This window comes from Salvelinus sp. IW2-2015, linkage group LG22, assembly GCF_002910315.2.
Source record: "Salvelinus sp. IW2-2015 linkage group LG22, ASM291031v2, whole genome shotgun sequence".
NCBI lineage: Eukaryota > Metazoa > Chordata > Actinopteri > Salmoniformes > Salmonidae > Salvelinus > Salvelinus sp. IW2-2015.
In genome coordinates this window covers 15802920-15822280 of record NC_036862.1, presented here as the reverse complement: position 1 = coordinate 15822280, position 19361 = coordinate 15802920, and the positions used below count along the sequence as shown (strand labels likewise).

Genomic DNA, 19361 nt, shown 5'->3' with positions numbered 1-19361 from the left:
ACTAGAAAACAGCTTAAATGCWAATKAAGCTACTTTGTTGTTATTCTGAATGCACTTTTTGACGTGACTGGAAGTTAGCTGTAGTTGGCTAGCTAGCAAGCAAGGGATAAGAACATTACCAGCCAGTATGGCAATGGAACCTTTTAGAATGAACGTGTCACGATCGTCGTAAGCATACTCGGACCAAAGCGCAGCGCGATATGGGTTCCACATGTTTATTCAATGAAACGCACAAAAACAATAAAGAACAAACGAAACGTGACGTTCTGGAGTGCTCACAGGCAACAACACAAAAACAAGATCCCACAAAACACAGTAGGGAAATGGCTGCCTAAATATGATCCCCAATCAGAGACAACGATAAACAGCTGCCTCTGATTGGGAACCATACCAGGCCAACATAGAAATAAACACACTAGATCACCCACACTAGTCACACCCCGACCTAACCAAAATAAGAGAATAAAAAGGCTCTCTATGGTCAGGGCATGACAGAACGACTGGGTCTGTTCACTCTACATCTGCTTCTCACTTAAGTTAGAGCCTAATGCAATAACACACCTTCAATACCCCATACAGCCCTCAAAACTCAACACTAGACCACAAGTCAGTTTCCACTGCAGTTTTTCATTTTTCCTTATTCCCTCTTTAATCAGAGACTGATTTAGACTTGGGACACCAGGTGTGTGTGCATTAAAATTCATCAGTTAGAACGGAAACTCAGAGGCTCCGGACCTCATAGGGTAATAGTTGAATACCCCTGCCCTATATAGTGCACTACATTTGACCAGAGCCATATGGGTCCTGGGTCAGCAAGACCTCTATTAAGTTCCCATGTGGCGTAGTACTTAACCCATACTGTCCCTACCCACTCCTAGCCTGGCTCCCAGCACAGGGAGAGCTGTTACACACTGGTCTGGACAGGAGGCCATTGTAAATGCAGTATTCACACAGTTATTTCTGGCTGAGCTTTGCTTGGTTCTCTAAAAAACTTTTCTTTTCATTGGGGGCTGAGACTGTCACGCCCTGACCTTAGAGAAACTTTTTATGTCTCTATTTGGTTTGGTCAGGGTGTGATTTGGGGTGKGCATTCTATGTTTTTGTTTTCTATGATTTTGTATTTCTATGTTTTGGCCGGGTATGGTTCTCAATCAGGGACAGCTGTCTATCGTTGTCTCTGATTGGGAACCATACTTAGGTAGCCCTTTTCCCTCCTTTCGGTGTGGGAAGTTAACTTTGTTTGTGGCACATAGCCCTTAAGCTTCACGGTTGTTTTGTATTGTTTATTGTTTTTGTCGGCGTCATTTCAAATAAAAGGAATATGTACGCTCACCACGCTGCGCTTTGGTCCAGTTCATTCGACGGCCGTGAAAGAGACCTCACGTTGTTTGAATTTGAAAATCCAACAGTTGTTTTGTAAGGGGGCAGCGCTCGGAGGCTTACTGTGGTTGTCCACATGGATTTGGGTGAGAATTGAAAAAAAAAACAGAGGAAAACCAATCAGTGAAAAAGCATGCCCCTTTTCATTATTGATGCATCGTGCCGACWACATCAAAATAGCCTTTCCAGACTGAAGTCAGGAGGACTTTGAGTTAGGTGTTAGACAGACTGACCCACCAACCTTTTCTCCCCAATCTGATTATAATTTATCTGGTGTGTACTGTATAGTCATTTTTTAAAACTACTCTCCTCACTCCATTTTGACAACCCCCTTCAGTGTCTGTGATGTCATGTACCTCAGAGACCAAGACCAGGAAGTGATGTTACCATGACATTAACCTCCAGCCCCTGGGTAATGGACCTGCCATCATCCGTAAAGTACTTCCTGTCTGGAGGATGGATCTCAGACAGTGCTCAGACCCGCTGTGTGCCGTCACACAGCTCTCCTCCGTCAGGCAGGGTTCTGAGGGCAAAATAGATCTTTGGGTGTTTGCATTTGGAAGGAATCAATCAGTCCTGTTTGTTTGACAAATAAGAGAGGATGAACACGCTGTGCCTCCTCACACAGTAATTGCCATGTTCAGCCTGGCCCTGCTGTTTGCTGCTGCGTGGGTGTGTAGTGTAGGTGTTTGGGTGTGTGTGTTTTCTGTCTGCTTGCTTTTGTGAATGTGTTAGAAAGTGTGTGAGTGCGTTAGACTGTGTGTGTTTTAAGAGACGCAACACCAGTTGAAAAACACAGCATTCCCTGGGCTACCCCAAGTTTCTCTTTCTCTCCCTCTGTCTCTTCTCTTTGTCTCTTCTCTTTGTCTCTTCTCTCTCTCGCTTTCTCTCTCGCGCTCTCTTGCTCTCTCTTTCTCTCTCTCTCTCTCTCTCTCTCGGCAAAGCACACAGAACACACACACACCTCCCCCCACACAGACACTCAATTACAATGTGGTCACGCAGTTTCCAAACAATCATTTGCATCCTTGGTGAGGAGATACAATGTCAGGTTGACTCTGCGAAAGATGAAAGTGTGTTGAATTCCATGGATGCTATACTGTACAGTTCTTGAGGTGAGATTGATGCTGTTGTGCTGTTGGCTCAATCACAGTATCAGCATGAATATTAAGGGAGTTTTCTCCATATGAACCGTAATTGGGGCGTTTGGCATTTAGTTCACATTATTAATATTCATGGGCACTGGTGACAAATAGACCCAGTCTGTCATGGACAATGATTAACCATTTAATGTCAGCAGTAATGGGGTTGACGTGATGAAGATGAATTGGTTGAGAGTGACAGCTGATTCCCCCACTCCTGTGCTGAGATGAGTGGTGTGTTTCTGGTTGTGACAGGGCCTTGACGAGATGAGGAGAACACTGATGAGGTCTTTCTGATGTTAAATTAGTCTAGCTAGTCTGTACACTACACTCTAAGAAAAAAAGGTGCCATTAGAACCTAAAAAGGTTCTTCACTGTCCCCCATGGGAGAACCCTTTGAAGAACCCTTTTGGTTCCAGGTAGAACCCTTTCCACAGAAGGTTCTACATGGAACCCAAGAGGGTTCTACATGGAACCAAAAAGGGTTCTCCTATGGGGACAGCTGAATAATTATTTTGGAACGCTTTTTTCTAAGAGTGTAGAACCATAGAATGTTTGTCCAGCTCCTTCTTATTCCTGGCTGTTGTCTCTGTATCTTTCTCTGTCTCTCCATTTCTATTGACCTTTGTCTTTCTCCAATGTACCCTCCTTCCTTCCAGGCTTCCCTCTCTCGCTTTGCCTCCCTCTTCCGCTCTCTCTCCTCCCCCACTCCACCTTCCCACTCTCTCTCTCTCTGTCTCAATCTCTACCCTCTCTCCCTCCCTTCTCCCTCTCTCCCAGTCCATCCATCTCCCTCCCTCCACCTATTCTGACTTGGCAGGGTGAGGAGTGTGTTCAGACAGGTGTGTGCTAATTGGAGGAGACAGGTGCGTCCGTTACCCATCTCGGGCCATTTCCCTCTCCTCGCTGAGGGTCACGACCCCGGGGAGGGAGGGATGCCATTATCCACGTCGGACACTGTTCCCTCGCCATAACGCTCACCGCCTCCACCTCCCGCCCCGCTGMTTACCCAGATGCCTCTGTGTTGCCCACTCACATGTGACATTTTGTTATGGACTGACACATCAGAGGAGGCTGGTGGGAGGAGCTATTGGAGGAAGRGCTCRTGGCTGGAATGGAACAGAGTCAAACATGTTGTTTCTATGTGTTTGGTACCGTTTCCATTGATTCCATTCCAGCCATTACGATGAGCCCATCCTCCTATAGTGCCTCCCAMCAGCCTCCCCTGTCACACATAAAGGTGATATAGGGACAGTGTGGAGTCTTTAAAGATAGTGAAAGCAGGCCGTGTCATGAGTACTGCATAGTCTCTGGCGGACAGATATAACAGTAGAAATTCAGCATGAATAAAGAATTGAGATCAGCTTTGATTGTGCTGAGCAATCAGCTTTTATTGATGATGGCATTTCAAGCCTTTGCGAAAGCAGACCAATGGCAATTAGGAAAATGAGCTGAAGGACTCAGACACTTATCCAACTGAGTGCTTTGCACTTCTGATCTGGTTTGATTAAGGAATCTACTTCTCATCAATCAACCTCTTGAATCGGCTTTTGTGGGGGGTTTTCCCGAGAGAACAAATGGTGCGTTAGAAAAGTAGATGCCCTGCAAAAAGAGGGTGAGGGATGGCTTGAGGGTTTGGTAAGGGTGTCTGAAGGGCACCTGGCATAAACAGAGCTGTCAACAGAGAGGGGGTTTCTGGGTGGGTAGAGTCTAAACCAGCTCAGAGAAGCAGACAAAAAATGACAACAGAAATAGATTAGAGAAGTCCCCTGGGACGAGGCTGCCTCTTTGGAAGGCTGTCTGGCGGTCATCTCCAACTAGGGTGGTTTTTAGATGCTCGTTCAATGGGAGGAGAATTCCACAGGGATCTCTGCAGAAAGCTCCTCAACCCAACACCCCAGATGTAGTCAGTGGTATGCTCTTTGACATGAGCTTTTTTTCCCCCTCCAAGTACTTTTYCTTTGAAAAGTAAGCCGAGCAAGGTGTTTCTGGTGGGTAGCATAGTGGTAATGGTTTCCTCAGTGAGAGCCTCTCATTCTCTCTGAATGTTGTATTGATATCTAGCATTGATTTTTCCATTTAGAATGTCCTTTTCTTAGGCGGCAAGATGGCCTGCCAATAGTCGCCAGCATGCAAGAGGAATCATACATTGATAGAACCATGCTAACAACAATAAAATTACAACGTTACATCAGGTGACTCCTGACCGCATGGCCTCAACATCCATATTCCGGTAGATCTTGAAAATGAGCTAATATTATTGCTTCGAGCATGACATAGCTAGACATAATATGATGTATAACAGCATTGATGTACAGCACCGTATTGGCTTGTCTGACTACTGAAGCCACAACTATCATCAAGGTGTCACGCCCTGGCTATAGAGGTTTTTTATTCTCTATTTTGGTTAGGCCAGGGTGTGACTAGGGTGGGCAGTCTATGTTCTTTTTTCTATGTTGTTGSTTTTCTATGTGTTTGGCCTGGTGTGGTTCCCAATCAGAGGCAGCTGTCTATCGTTGTCTCTGATTGGGAGCCATACTTAGGTAGCCTGTTTTCCCATTTTGTGTTGTGGGTGATTAATTTCTGTTTAGTGTGTGTTGCACCTGACGGAGCTGTTTCGGTTGTCACTTTGTTGTTTTTGCTTTTTAGTGTTCAGTTTCTATTAAACATGACGAACACTTACCACGCTGCGTTTTGGTCTTCACCTTCTTCCGACGACAGCCGTTACACAAGGCTCCTCCCTAAGACAGCACTAGATAGGGAATAGGATGCTATTTGGGACGCATWGTCATTATTTTCTGGGTACTGTGTGTCAGATGAGTGGGATAATTATGCATGGTCTGTTTTTACTTCACAGTTACTTGATCATTGAAAATAGCTTTTCTAGGGCCTCCCGAGTGGTCAGCGGTCTAAGGCACTGCATAACAGTCCTAGAGGCGTCACTACAGACCCGGGTTCGATATCGGGCTGTATCACAACCGGCTGTGATCGGGAGGCCCATAGGGCGGTGCACAATTGGCCCATAGGGCGGTGCACAATTGGCCCAGCGTCATCCGGGTTAGGGGAGGGTTTGGCCGGGGGGGCTTTACTTGGCTTATCGCGCTCTAGCGACTCCTTGTGGCGGGCCGGGCACCTGCAGGCTGACTTCGGTCATCAAGTGAATGGTATTTCCTCCAACATATTGGTGAGTCTGGGTTCCAGGTTAAGCGGGTTAAGCGGGCGGGTGTTAAGAAGCGTGGTATGGCGGGTCATGTTTCGGAGGACGCATGACTCGATCTTCACCTCCCGAGCCTTTTGGGCAGTTGCAGCATTGAGACAATCGAAAAATGAAATTATATTTTAAAACGTATTTTCTAAATATACCCAACAAACAGATGACATTCATATTCTAACTATCTCTGAAACGCACTTAGATAATACACTACGATTAAAACATTTGGGGTCACTAAACAGTACCCGCAAAACACCAGTCTCAACGTCAACAGTGAAGAGGTGACTCCAGGATGCTGGACTTCTAGGCAGAGTTCCTCTGTCCAGTGTCTGTGTTCTTTTGCCCATCTTAATCTTTTCTTTTTATTGGCCAGTCTGAGAGATGGCTTTTTCTTTGCAACTCTGCCTAGAAGGCCAGCATCCCAGAGTCGCCTCTTCACTGTTGACGTTGAGACTGGTGTTTTGCTATTTAATGAAGCTGCCAGCTGAGGACTTGTGAGGCGTCTGTTTCTCAAACTAGACACTAATGTACTTGTCCTCTTGCTCAGTTGTGCACCGGGGCCTCCCACTCCTCTTTCTATTCTGGTTAGAGACAGTTTGCACTGTTCTGTGAAGGGAGTAGTACACAGCGTTGTACGAGATCTTCAGTTTCTTGGCAATTTCTCGCATGGAATAGCCTTCATTTCTCAGAACAAGAATAGACTGACAAAATTCAGAAAAAAGTCCTTTGTTTCTGGCCATTTTGAGCTTGTAATCGAACCCACAAATGCTGATGCTCCAGATACTCAACTAGTCTGAAGGACAGTTTTATTGCTTCTTTAATCAGAACAACAGTTTTCAGCTGTGCTAACATCATTGCAAAAAGGTTTTCTAATCATAAATTAGCCTTTTAAAATGATAAACTTGGATTAGCTAACATAACGTGCCATTGGAAAACAGGAGTGATGGTTGCTGATAAGGGGCCTCTGTACGCCTATGTAGATATTCCATAAAAAATCAGCCGTTTCCAGCTACAATAGTCATTTACAACATTAACAATGTCTACACTGTATCTCTGATCATTTTGATGTTATTTTAATGGACAAAAAATGTGCTTTTCTTTCAAAAACAAGGACATTTCTAAGTGACCCCAAACTTTTGAACGGCAGTGTATGTCAGTGGCTTGGCCGTATTACTAGAGATTGAAGAGGGACTTACATATATCCTCCTATCTGTTTGCGCTTMCACATCTGTCACACTGACTAAAGTGGCCTGAACAGTATGGTCTAAGCAGAACAGATCTCCCCGAGCAAATGTTTGATGCAAAGTTTGGAAGTGGAATCTTGTGTGTTGACAAAGCTACCCCCCCCGACATTCCGTGTCTGACACCTGCCGGTCTGATAATGGCTGCTCAACCTTACAGAAAGGCTAACTCGGATAAGGACTGAACTCAACAAAGTATACAAGGGCTTTTCTTTTACAGTGTGGCGGGCAATCCTCAAGTCTAATATCCTGACTCCCTCACCCCTCCACCTACTCACTTATTTGGTAAGGGCCTCCACCTTAGAATATTACACAATAATCTGCCTAGCTAAAGCCTAGACTAATTCCATTCAAACTTCAACCAATAATTTGCACAATCACTTAAAAATCTCTCATTGATTTTGAACAACATACATTTGTATGACTCTTTKGATGACACAGGGTTGTAAAATAAGAAGGTAAACAGGTAGAATAGTCCCAATTATTATCACAAATTCACACAAGCAGTATGATAAGCTGATAAATCAAGATATGTCYAGCTCCCTTATCTACACCTTGTTAGGCTACCAATGCACAATTTTTGGTCTATTCAAATTTTATGAGAACCACAGCTTTTAATAACAAGAAAATGGGGTCTTACCTCTCTTACAATACAAATAGTTTTTCAATGGTGATAGAGAACTCTAATCCACTACTTAGATCTATCAGTAAGGTAACCTTAAAGATTACTTCTAGACTAGACCTAAAACTTAACAGTAAAAACAAAGTAGAATATTAATAATGAGTAATAATAACAATAATAATAAACTCAAACTATAAAGCTACAGCAATCCATCAATGACCAAGGCATGAATGAGCGTAAGGGACAGAAAGATCTAATCTCCTTATATACCTTATAGCTTCACTTACATTTGTACATTCTAGTCATTTAGCAGACGCTCTTATCCAGAGCGACTTACAGTTAATACATTCATCTCAAGATACTGTAGCTAGGTGGGACAACCACATATCATAGGCAAAGTACAATTTTCCTCAAAGTAGCTATCAGAAAAGGATTGGTTCAGGTTAGGTCAGCTTTACCACAGTTTAATAGGTTTCATCCATTCCTTCCATAATATGCATATTCTTACCMAACCTTAAATGAAGCAATATTATACATTCTTACAGCATCTATCTCTGCACCCCATCTAACCACAGGACATCCTCCCCCTCCGTCCATACACATGCTATAGGCCTTTTACTCCTTAATCGACTTTTTTTTACCTACTTGGCGCTAGCTATCACCTGACTACAATCTGGTACCATTGACCCAAGGCTGGGCACATACTCTAACTCTGTGTCCGTGGGTCCGTGGGTCTGTGGGTCCGTGGGTCCGTGGGTGTGCACAAGCCCAGACTTCTGCCTGATGCATGCAAGCATAACCAGAGTGGTGCGTCCTTCAGTCTCTATGCCCAAAAATGGACTTCCCTTTCTTAGAGCTCTGGTTAGGGGTCACCCCAGACCAGACCAATTTATTTTATTAATTTGTTTTTATTTAACCTTTATTTAACTAGGCAAGTCAGTTAAGAACAAATTCTTATTTACAATGACGGCCTACCCCGGCCAAACACGGATGATGCTGCGTCAATGACTTAACCTAATCCTTCATATATATATGCAATTATAATTAAACAGTAATTTTCCATATTAACTCTAATTCAATCAAGTCTCCGTCCCAATTCACTTCTTCTCATGTGTCTCTGGATTCAATGTTCATTGTCAATGTTCACTGTTCACTGTCCTCTGTGCTTCGTGGTGAGTGTGTGTGTATGCAGGTCACTGCCTGCACATCTGTAACCACAAAGCGCTTCATGTCACATAAATGTCACAGGTCACATAAATGTCACAGGAAATATAGGCCCAAGCTGATTCTTCTTGACTGTGTGTGTTTGTGTACGTGCAGGATTGTGTGTTTACATCTGCTTCGAGCGTGTGTGCGTTCGTGCGGTTCAGCAGTTTTGATGAGGCAGCTATACATACCCCAGGCCCCGAGTCCCGCCCCCAGACCCAGCCTAGCCAACCGGGCTGCTTGAAGAGCCCTTCCCCACAATACCCAGCCGCAGAGGACACTAGTGGACACGTCCATGAAAGGCAGTATGCTTGTGACGAAGAGTCCTCCTAGGCTCTTTGTTTCTTCCTCTCTTCTCTCTCTYTTCTTCCCTCTCTCTACTTCCTCTCTTCTTCTCTCTCTCCTTCCTATCTTCTTCSCTCTCTCTCCTTCCTTTCTTCTTCTCTCTCCTGTTCCATCTGTGATGCATCACCCTCCCAAACCTTCACCAGGTCGTCATGGAAACACTCTGGCCGTGCTGAGAATATCTATTAACGCACTCATCATAGCAGGACTACCCCACTATTTATTTTTTCTCTTTCCCTCTCTCATCCCTCTCTCTATGGTTTTCTCACTCTCTTCCTCTCTCTCGTCCTCTTTCTGGTCCTCTCTCGCTCTGCCCTTCTCTCCCTCTCTCTCTCTTTCTTTTTCACTCTCTACATTCAATTCCCCCTTCTCCCTGTCCATTATACTTAGTATCAGCAACCCTCCTCTCATGGACACCTCAACCGTCCTCTCATCGCATCTCCCATTTAAACATCTCTTCAGATTCCTTTTTCCTCTTTTTTTGTCCTGCAGCATCCCTCCATGTCGTCCCCCAGCCTCGGAGTGGCTCTGATTAACAGGTCACAGAGGAACACAACACAAACACTCTACTCTGAAATAGAAATTGCATCCTTAATGGCAGCATATTCCCTATATAGTGCACTTCTTTTCACCAGAGCCCTATGGGCCCTGGTCAAACGCAGTGGACTTGATATGAAATAGGGTGCCATTTAAGACCCATCCAGAGAGTGCTGCTCTCTGAACAAGCGCAGACCCAGTGTAAGCAGCCATCCTCCCCTTCTTCCCCCAGTGTCCCTCTCTTATTCTCCTGCTTGATATTCAGGTATGGTAGTGTGGTGCTGGAGGTGCATTCTGGTAGAGTGCAGTACGGAAATGGGCTACATCAGCTCTGCATCATTAGACATCCATCAGTCAGACTGGACTGTCAGCCTGAGGAGACAGACCGAACACGACTGCACACTGGAGGGGTGTGTGTGTGTGGGGGGGGGGGTGACAAAATAATGTGTGAGTGAGCGAGTGTGTGCATGTGTGAGTTCAAGTGTATGTATGTGTACGGAAATATMTTCTACTGTTGTCCGTTAAGACCAATTACATAGAATCCCAGACTGAGTATGACCTGCAGTAGCAACAATGCATTGCGTATAACCTGAGATATTCCTACTGCAAATGCATTAGAGGATGGTTTTGTGGGCAGCCTCTCAATATAATATTTTTGACAAAGGGATACTCATGACTATTCAGACATACACTGGCATGTGTATGTTTGATGGATGTGTCTATAGCAGTACAAGCATGTAATACAATTATTTTCTGTCAGATAAATCCTACTTATTGTTGTCTGGTGCATGTCAAATTATACTGTATATAGACAAGTGTATTGAGATGGATAAGCTTTCAAGGGCTGCTCTATAATGTTAACGCTGGACAGGCAACGTGACAGAGAAAGATAAAGAGAGAGAGAGAGTGTGCGTGTGTGCGCATTTGAGTGTGTGTGCGTGTGTGTGTGTGACCAGGTGTCTTCACCCCAGGCTATCCTCAGCAGGTCTCACATTRTGACTGTAATCGACTAAACTGGCTCTCTGCTCTATACATTCTCCCTTACATATGGTGCTCACACACTGCTCACAGAAACTACACACAATACAATACATACAGATACATTGGGCTGTAAATGACACCCGGTGAAAGAATGGTTGAATAACAGCGACTGTATACACACACACCCTCATATACTGGACATGTGAGTGTATGTACAGGCCTAAAGTTGTATGTATCTGTTCAACAATTCTACTCACTAGCCCCTTCATCCCAAATGAAATKGCACCCTATTCCCTATGGGCCTGGATCAAAAGAAGTGCACTATATAGTACATAGGATGCAATTTGGGACTCAAKCTAGTAGAACAAACAAGCAAGCAAAGAAACTAACTTTCTGTACATCCCGCTTCAAAAGYACACTGCCAGTCAGCCATGGACACTGACCCACTTTAACAGCAAGAGAGAGTGTGTTAGAGAGTTTCTGAGTGTCTTGCTGCTCAGTGTTCTGGCTCTCAGGGTCATTGTGTTYTCGACCGAGGGAACAGGTCTTTGTGGAAAGCCTGGTACATTGTCACAAAGCCAGTTGGAACAGCGCTGTCACTGTCATCACAGAAACCACCATGAACTATCTCTCCCATCCAAACCCCAGCCTTCTCTCTCTCCAGGGCCAACATTCTCCCTCCGCTTTGGGCTTTAATGACAGCACTGTCGTCACAGAATCCGCTATGAACTATCTATCTCTCTGTCTCTCTCTGTCTCTCTATCTGTCTGTCTCTCCTGTCAATAGAAAGCAGAGAGCACGTAGGCCAATCTGGGAACCTCCGACTTGAATAGCCGTGAAAGGTTTATATTCATGATTCAGGGGCATGACTGAATTTACTATTCATGTGCATGTTGACATTTTTGTTCTCATATTGCAGTTGGAAACCTTCAACAGCAACTGGAAACAAGGACGATGGTTGAAAAATGATTTATTCTATGTCAACTGCAGTAATATCTCATGATTCAGTTTTAATTTAGTTWAAAAAACTGAAAATGATTTTGAGGTAGATGGTTTATTTATTTACAGGTCCATGAAAGGCTGGTGTATGTTTGCTGCTGGCTACGCCCAACATCTAACCAAGTATTGTTCTCTCTCTCTCTTTTCTCTGTCTTCTCTTTACTCTTCTATCCATCTCTCTCTCCTCCTAGGTGAGCTAGTCCTACCCCTCCCTGGCATCTTCTCCTCGTCTCTCTTCGTCCGCCTCATCCCTCTCTTCCCCCGACATTCTCCACCATGGCACTCCTCCCCACCTCTCTTTCTGCCTCCGTCCCCTTCCTCCTCTTCCTCCTCCTCCCCCTTCCTYCACCCTGCGCCCTGGAGTCTCTACGAGGAGGAGGAGTAGGAGAGGAAGAGAACCGCTCCATCTCCACCATGTCCTATCCCTCCATGTCTCCGGAGTTCTGGAGCAACAGCAGCACGGGGCTGGGCGGCAGTTCAAAGTGTTCGCAGCCGGTGGTGTGCAGGCCGGGCACCCTGCTGCCCGTGTGGAAGCCCCTGAGCCCCGGGCTGGGCGACCAGGTGGCCAGGGCCGTGGTCTACTTCACCTGTCTCATGTACATGTTCCTGGGAGTGTCCATCATCGCAGACCGTTTCATGGCCTCTATCGAGGTCATAACCTCACAGGTTGGTGCTGTGTGACAGATTGATCCATATGATAGACTGTGTTTATGTAGAGTTGTCATTCACCACATAATGGAWATTACATAGAAATAGAATGAAGAGATTTYTACAGAGAGAGCTCWCCCACTCTTAGACCCAGTGGTTGGCTCTCCTCTCTCACCTCTCCCTAGACTACATTAACTGTCAYTCAAACACAGTGAACATGGAAACAGGTTGAACATTCTATGATAAAGTCATTGTAAAACTCGCCTCTGCAGAGGTGATAGACATAACAGTTTCTTTCTCCAGAAATKCCGCCTTGCTTTTCGGTGTTACCACAGACAGCTCAAATGAACGTGTTATTTCTATGTTTGGGTTTTCACATTTCTTGTAGTGACTGACTTTGGGCCCATATGGAATTCCACTATTTACAGTATGTTCATTGAAACACATCCTGATATGCAGACTTAGTGTATTTAATTATTGGTTCCATCTGATTTAAARTTTGGGTAATTGGTTCAGATTCTGAGATTGTTATGAATTGGATTTCTCTGCTGACGAGAGATAGTGTTGACTCAAGAAACTAAAATAGATTCTAACCTTGGGTTGGAACCAGTTCAGGGAACAAAACTGGAAAATAACATTTTTCAAGGAACAGAAACAGAACCAGGAACGACAGTGATAGATACTGTTCCGGAACAGAACCAYTATTTTAAAAGCATGGGAACCGGTTAATAGCATTCTTTTACATACCGGGCATGTTTTTATAGTCCCACAAAAAATGCAACAAAGTGCCTATGCAAAGCCCTCACTCTGTCACTCAAACTTCTTCCAGTGTCTGCCTGCCTGCCAGCTGAATTTTTTTGCCAGTGTGTGTGCGCGTGTGTAAGCTACCTGCCCCTCCCCCTCCGAAGCATAGGCTACTGTRACCTACTGACGTTTCAGMATGATTCAGAAGATRGGGGAGAGAGCGCGCGGGCGACGGAGAGAAACAAAATGGTGCCATTTGAGGCCATGTGGCGGAGAATGATGCGGGCGCTGGAGATGGGGTTGTGAGCATGTTCGTCTGGGCAGGTGTGATGTAGTACTTTTCAAAGTTTTGCTGGTCGGAACAGTGGAACGCGACCCCCCAAAAATAGTGGTTCTGTTCAGAACGAAACAATTGGAAAATAAAGAGACTAGTGAAATTATTGATTCCCATCTGATAAAAAAAAATGAGTTCCTACAATTATTGAAATTGACATGGTTTTTAGAGTGAAATACTTGGAAAAAAGCAAAAGAAAACTGCAAGACTGAATTGGAGACAAAACAAGCAACAAACAAAGAAGATAGGCTTTGGAAAAAGTAACTATTTTTCATAAAATGTACTTAGCTAGCTGAATTGTTTACCAGTTGCTAAGGACTCTCCTGGAGAAGCTAGCTAGCTAACAAAGAATACAAAGAATATCTAGTTAACAGAAGAAAAGAAAGACAAAATAAGGACAGAAGAAAAAGGACATCAAAGTGAAACAGTCCTCTAAAGACAATAGTACAAGAAACAACGCTTCTATTGCGTTATATTCTATTTCTATAGCTTCTTCAAGGTTTCCAAGATGGCGTAGCAGTCAGACGCTTTGTCTCGTTGTCCCGTTATATATGTTTGTATCTTTTTTGTCTTTTCTTCGCATATCTTTTATATATTTTTCAAAACACTCTCACCCCCCTCACAAAATGTGGTGTGGATCTGTTTTTTTCCCCAAAAGTATATTACCTCGTATCCGAAATCCACAACAGAAGCTAGCCAGCTCACTAGCTAACGTAGTATTCAGCTAACCCACGGCTAGCGGTCATCAGCTATCCTTTAGCTCGGAAAGCTTCCAACGATTGTGACAAAACTCAAAAAGAGTTCTGATATTTAAAGTCCATGGAGAATAAGAGCACCTCCTCCCAGCTGCCCACTGCACTGAGATAGAAACTCTGTCACCACGATAAATCCACTATAATGAGAATTTCAATAAGCATTTTTCTACAGCTGGCCATGCTTTCCACTGGCCACACTTACCCGGTCAACAGCACTGCACCCCCCACAGCAACTGCCCAAGCCTTCCCCATTTCTCCTTCTCCCAAATCCAGTCAGTGATGTCTGAAAGAGCGGCAAAAAGGCCCCACAAATCAGCCGGCTAGACAATCTGGACCCTTTCTTTCTAAAAATTATCTGCCGAAATTGTTGCAACCCCTATTACTTGCCTGTTCAACCTCTCTTCATGTCGTCTGAGATTCCCATAGATTGGAAAGCAGCTGCGGTCACCCCCCTCTTCAAAGGGGGAACACTCTTGACCAAACTGCTACAGACCTATATCTATCCTACCCTGCTTTCTAAGGTCTTCGAAAGCCAAGTTAACAAACAGATCACCGATCTTTCGAATCACACCGTACCTTCTCCGCTATGCAATCTGGTTTCAGAGCTGGTCATGGGTGCACCTCAGCCACGCCAAGTTCAAACGATATCTTAACCGCCATCGATAAGAACAATGCAGCCGTATTCATTGACCTGGCCAAGGCTTTCGACTCTATCAACCACCACATCCTCATCGGCAGACTCAACAGCCTTGGTTTCTCAAATGATTGCCGTCCCTTGCGGTCACCACTACTTCTCCGACAGGGTTCAGGTGTGTTCAAATCTGGAGCCTGTTGTCCGGCCTCTGGCAGTCCGTATGGGGGTGGTGACACAGGGTTCAATTCTTGGACGCTGACTTCTTCTGTATTTATCAATGATATGCTATAGTGAACGTGCTGCAGATAATATTCCTTGTCTCTATCTCTTTTGCTCCCTATGGCTCCTAGGCAAACTCCCCGTCATGCATAGACGGACGCTTACATCTCTGTATATCTTTCCTGGCGCCTTCAAATCTCGATGAAACGTTGACGGCTACTGAACGTCCAGACAGCTTCAATCCATCAAACTGCTCCTTCGCGCTGGCATCCCAGACTGCTCTTACAGATCAATCAAACCTTAATAAGTACTCGATGCTCTTTCGAACCTATCGCTGCCGGTGCACCCTACAACACAACTCTACTACCTACAAATATGTACCTCATATAGCTGTCTGGTTAGACTGTAGAACTCTCCTTCAGACTCACATATAAACACTCCAAATCAAAGGTTAAAATCTAGAAATTGCACTTCCTATGTTACAACAAGCAATCCTTCCACTTCATCTCGCCACATAACCCTTGTAAAACACTGCTCTTACCATGATTCCCGAGCCTTTGGCGTATGTCATTTACAAAATAGCCTCCAACACTCGTCTACTTCAACCAAATTTGGGATGCAGTCTATCACAGTGCCATCCGTTTTTGACCATACAAGCCCCATATACTTCACCGGCCACCACGGACCTTGTATGCTCTTGGTGGCGTGGCCTCGCTTCATCCTCGTCGCCTCAAGCCCATGGCTCCAGTCATGCTATAAACCTGCAGTAGTCCCGCCTCTCTGCTTGCTGGTCAACCATAGCCACGCACCCACACTCCGTAGCTACGCGTTAGCAGGTCAAAATCTCACTTTCACCCCAAAGCAATTCCCCTTTGGTCGCCTCTCCTCTGTCCAGTTCTCTGCTGCACAATGACTGGAATGAACTACAAACACGCTCTGAACTGTCAAACATCATCTCCCCTCATAGCTTTAACTCACAGCAGCCAGCTGCAGAGAGCATGCCTACAGATCAACTGCACCTGTACCACTAGCGCCATTCTATTAAATAGCCCCAAACACTACCTTCTCCCTTCCACTCGTAGTTATTTATTTATTCTGCTCCTTGCAACCTCTTTGCAGTATTCTATCTTGCACACTCATCTACTGTCAATCTACCATTCACAGTGTTTTAATTGCTATATTGTACTTTCCTTTCGCACCATGGCTATTTATTGCTTTACCTCCCTTATCTCACCTCATTTGCCTCAATTGTATATACTATCTTTTTCTACTGTATTATTGACTGTATGTTTGTTTCATCCATGTGTACTTCGTGTTGTTATATGTTAGACTGCTTCGCTTGCTATCTGTGCCAGGATCATTCATGATTGTAAAACTTGTTTCTCAACCTTGCTCTACCAGGTTAAATAAAGGTGAATTTAAAAATATAGCTTAGATTAATTGGTCCAGACTATTTGACATTGTTTATGAATGGATTACTCTGTCTGACAAGAAACTGAAATAGATTTCTAGCCTTGGAATCGATTTATATAATACGGGCACTAATAATCTCTTTTCACGATTATAATCCATTTCCAGTTGTTGGCCATCGGACACCATTTGTGAATTACTAGTTATCTGTTTGTAATATTGTCCTCTTTATAGCCAACCATGCGTCAACATCTGTTCATAATCCTTTTCAATTTTCTCTCTGACGAGCAATCACACACCAATTTTTTTGTAAGTTCACAATACGAGCATCTATCATGAGAGTAATTATCCAGAAGTTCATCCATTATGAAGGATTTAGACCACCTCTCTAGTGCTTAATTGGTGTATTGTAACAGGTGGCTGTTTCCACTGTATGTCTGAGGTAATGCAAGCTTGAAGCACACTATATGAGAGTGTCTGGATTTTATGCCTGCTCTTCTGGCGAGGGGGGGATAGATAGAGGGATATGGGGATGGGGGGACTGGGGATGGTCAGGGATGGGGAGATGGGATGCGGATGGAGGGATGCGGATGGAGGGATGAGGACAGAGGGATGATATGGAGGGATGGGGATATGGGGATGGTAATGGAGGGATGCGGATGGAGGGATAAGGAGATAGGCGGATGGAGGGATATGGGATAGGGGATGAGGATGCGGACAATGGAGGGAGGAGATATTGGATGGAAGGATGGAGATATGCAGATGAGGGAGGATGGATGATGATATGGAGTCGGGAGGGTCATATGGAGACGGAGCGATCGGGATGGAGATGCAGGTGCATGGGGATATGGAGATGGAGGGAGGGGATTCGGAGATGGGAGGGATCTTATGGAGAAGGAGGAATGGGGATATGGGAGATGGAGGGATGGAGTTATGGAGATGGAGGGATGGGATGCATATTGGAGAGATGGAGCTGGATGGGGGACTTGAGGATAGGGATGTGGGATATGATGGGATGGATATGGAGATGGAGGATGGGGATATGGAGATGGAGGGATCGTGGGATTGGGGATGGAGTTTAATGCAGATGCCGAGGGAATGGGATAGCTGGAAGATGGTAGCACTTGGGGATATGGAGATGCAGGGATGGGGCTCATTGGAGATGGGGGATGGGTACTCGGATCGTCTATGGAGATCGGAGGGATGGGGATGGCGGATTGAGATGGCATGGATGAAGGTTGGGGCACTGGAGGGATGGGGAGATGGAGGGATGGGATGAGAAGATGAGGGCGGGGATGAGTACGTCTGGGATGGAGAGATTGCCCAGGACGGTCGATAGGAGCTGTGCGGGAGTGGGTTCTCGATATTCGAGATAGGACGGTCGATGGGGACTTAATGAAGGGGATGGGGAATGGAAGGATTGCGGGATGGAGGGAGTTGCCGGGATGGGGATATGGAAGATGGAGGGATGCGTCATCGATATGGAGTCATATGGGGATGGCGTAGCCATTTCCGGCAGTCAAATGAGTCAGTGGCCTCATAGGTGGAATGTTATTCATATTTTTMATAATTTCATCATTAATAAACATCAGGTTTGTATATCAAACGGTTTTGTTATATTTCAGTCTTCTGTGATGATATAAGGGGTAATACTGGGATGCAATCTCAAAATTGAATAGATTTCAACTCTATATCTGACATGGTACAGATGTCTTCTTCTTTTTTAAGCCCATAACCATGTGTGTGAGGTGTATACTTTTTTTTTTTAAGTAGATTTGTTTAAGACTACCAAGAAACACTCTGTGACCCTGATTTAGCCCACTTCAGTAAAATAAACCAACCCTACATGTCAAGGTCACTGTAAATGTAAAGGAACCTGCAAGTAAGCATTTCGTAGGACGTTGTATACCATGTGTATCCCGTACATACGACTAATAAAATTTGAGTCTCCATAGCCCGCCATCCATCACTCCTCCATTCACTAGATTAGAATAACAGATTGTCCCCTTCCCTTCTGTCAGGGAGTCAGGGTCGCGTCCTCCCTGATGGTAGGATACTGTAAATACCATCCGTCATGCTTATATGTGGAGAAGAAAGAAATCTGTAACTTCCCACTACCATCTCAGGCCTATGAGCAGTTGTTTTTTACAGTAACTGGCTAGATGAGATKAAGATATGTATGAGTCTGGTGGTGAGATACTGGAATGGTATGGGGGGAATAGAGTGATGACCTGTGTGTGTGTATGTATGCATTCATGTGTGTGTGTGACCCCTCTCTGTCCTGCAGGAGAAGGAGGTGACCATCACCATGCCAAGCGGTGAGACATCTGTGGCCACTGTACGTATCTGGAACGAGACTGTGTCCAACTTGACTCTGATGGCTCTAGGCTCCTCCGCCCCAGAGATCCTGCTGTCTGTCATCGAGGTGGGTGYCGTGTCATAAAGACTCCCCGAGCACAACTCATAAGTGGGTGTCACATCAAAAACACTCCCCCCAGCGACAACATATCAGTGTTTGCAGTGTATACTAGTACTGGAATGAAGCTGAAAATGACAAAAAGAAACGGATATCTACTTTAAAGTTATTGTCAAATCTTACCAACATAACATTTGGCCTTTTTATTACATGGCCTTTTTGATTTATACTGCACAAAAGTTCTCCAAAAGGAAAAGTTCTTAGTCTTCCTCTCYTCTGTCTCCCGGTGTTAGGTGTGTGGGCATGGGTTCGAGGCRGGTGAGCTGGGCCCGGGCACCATCGTGGGCAGCGCCGCCTTCAACATGTTTGTGATCATCGCCCTCTGTGTGTGGGTCATCCCTGAAGGAGAGACCAGGAAGATCAAACACCTGCGTGTGTTCTTCATCACAGCCTTCTGGAGTATCTTCGCCTATATCTGGCTCTTCCTCATCCTCTCTGTCATCTCACCCGGAGTAGTGGAGGTACACTTTTGTGTGT

The 19361-nt window shown here is 44.9% G+C and overlaps 1 protein-coding gene across 1 annotated transcript in view; it reads left to right on the top strand.

Annotated features, from left to right (window-relative positions):
- Nucleotides 1-19361, top strand: part of LOC111949763 (sodium/calcium exchanger 2-like) — a 111022-nt gene that overhangs the window by 80651 nt on the left and 11010 nt on the right. The window contains exons 2-4 of the mRNA XM_023967115.2: nucleotides 11856-12330; nucleotides 18696-18833; nucleotides 19118-19345. Coding sequence (XP_023822883.1) covers nucleotides 11941-12330; nucleotides 18696-18833; nucleotides 19118-19345 — 756 coding nt within the window. The 5' untranslated portion in view covers nucleotides 11856-11940. The remainder of the gene's footprint in view (nucleotides 1-11855; nucleotides 12331-18695; nucleotides 18834-19117; nucleotides 19346-19361) is intronic.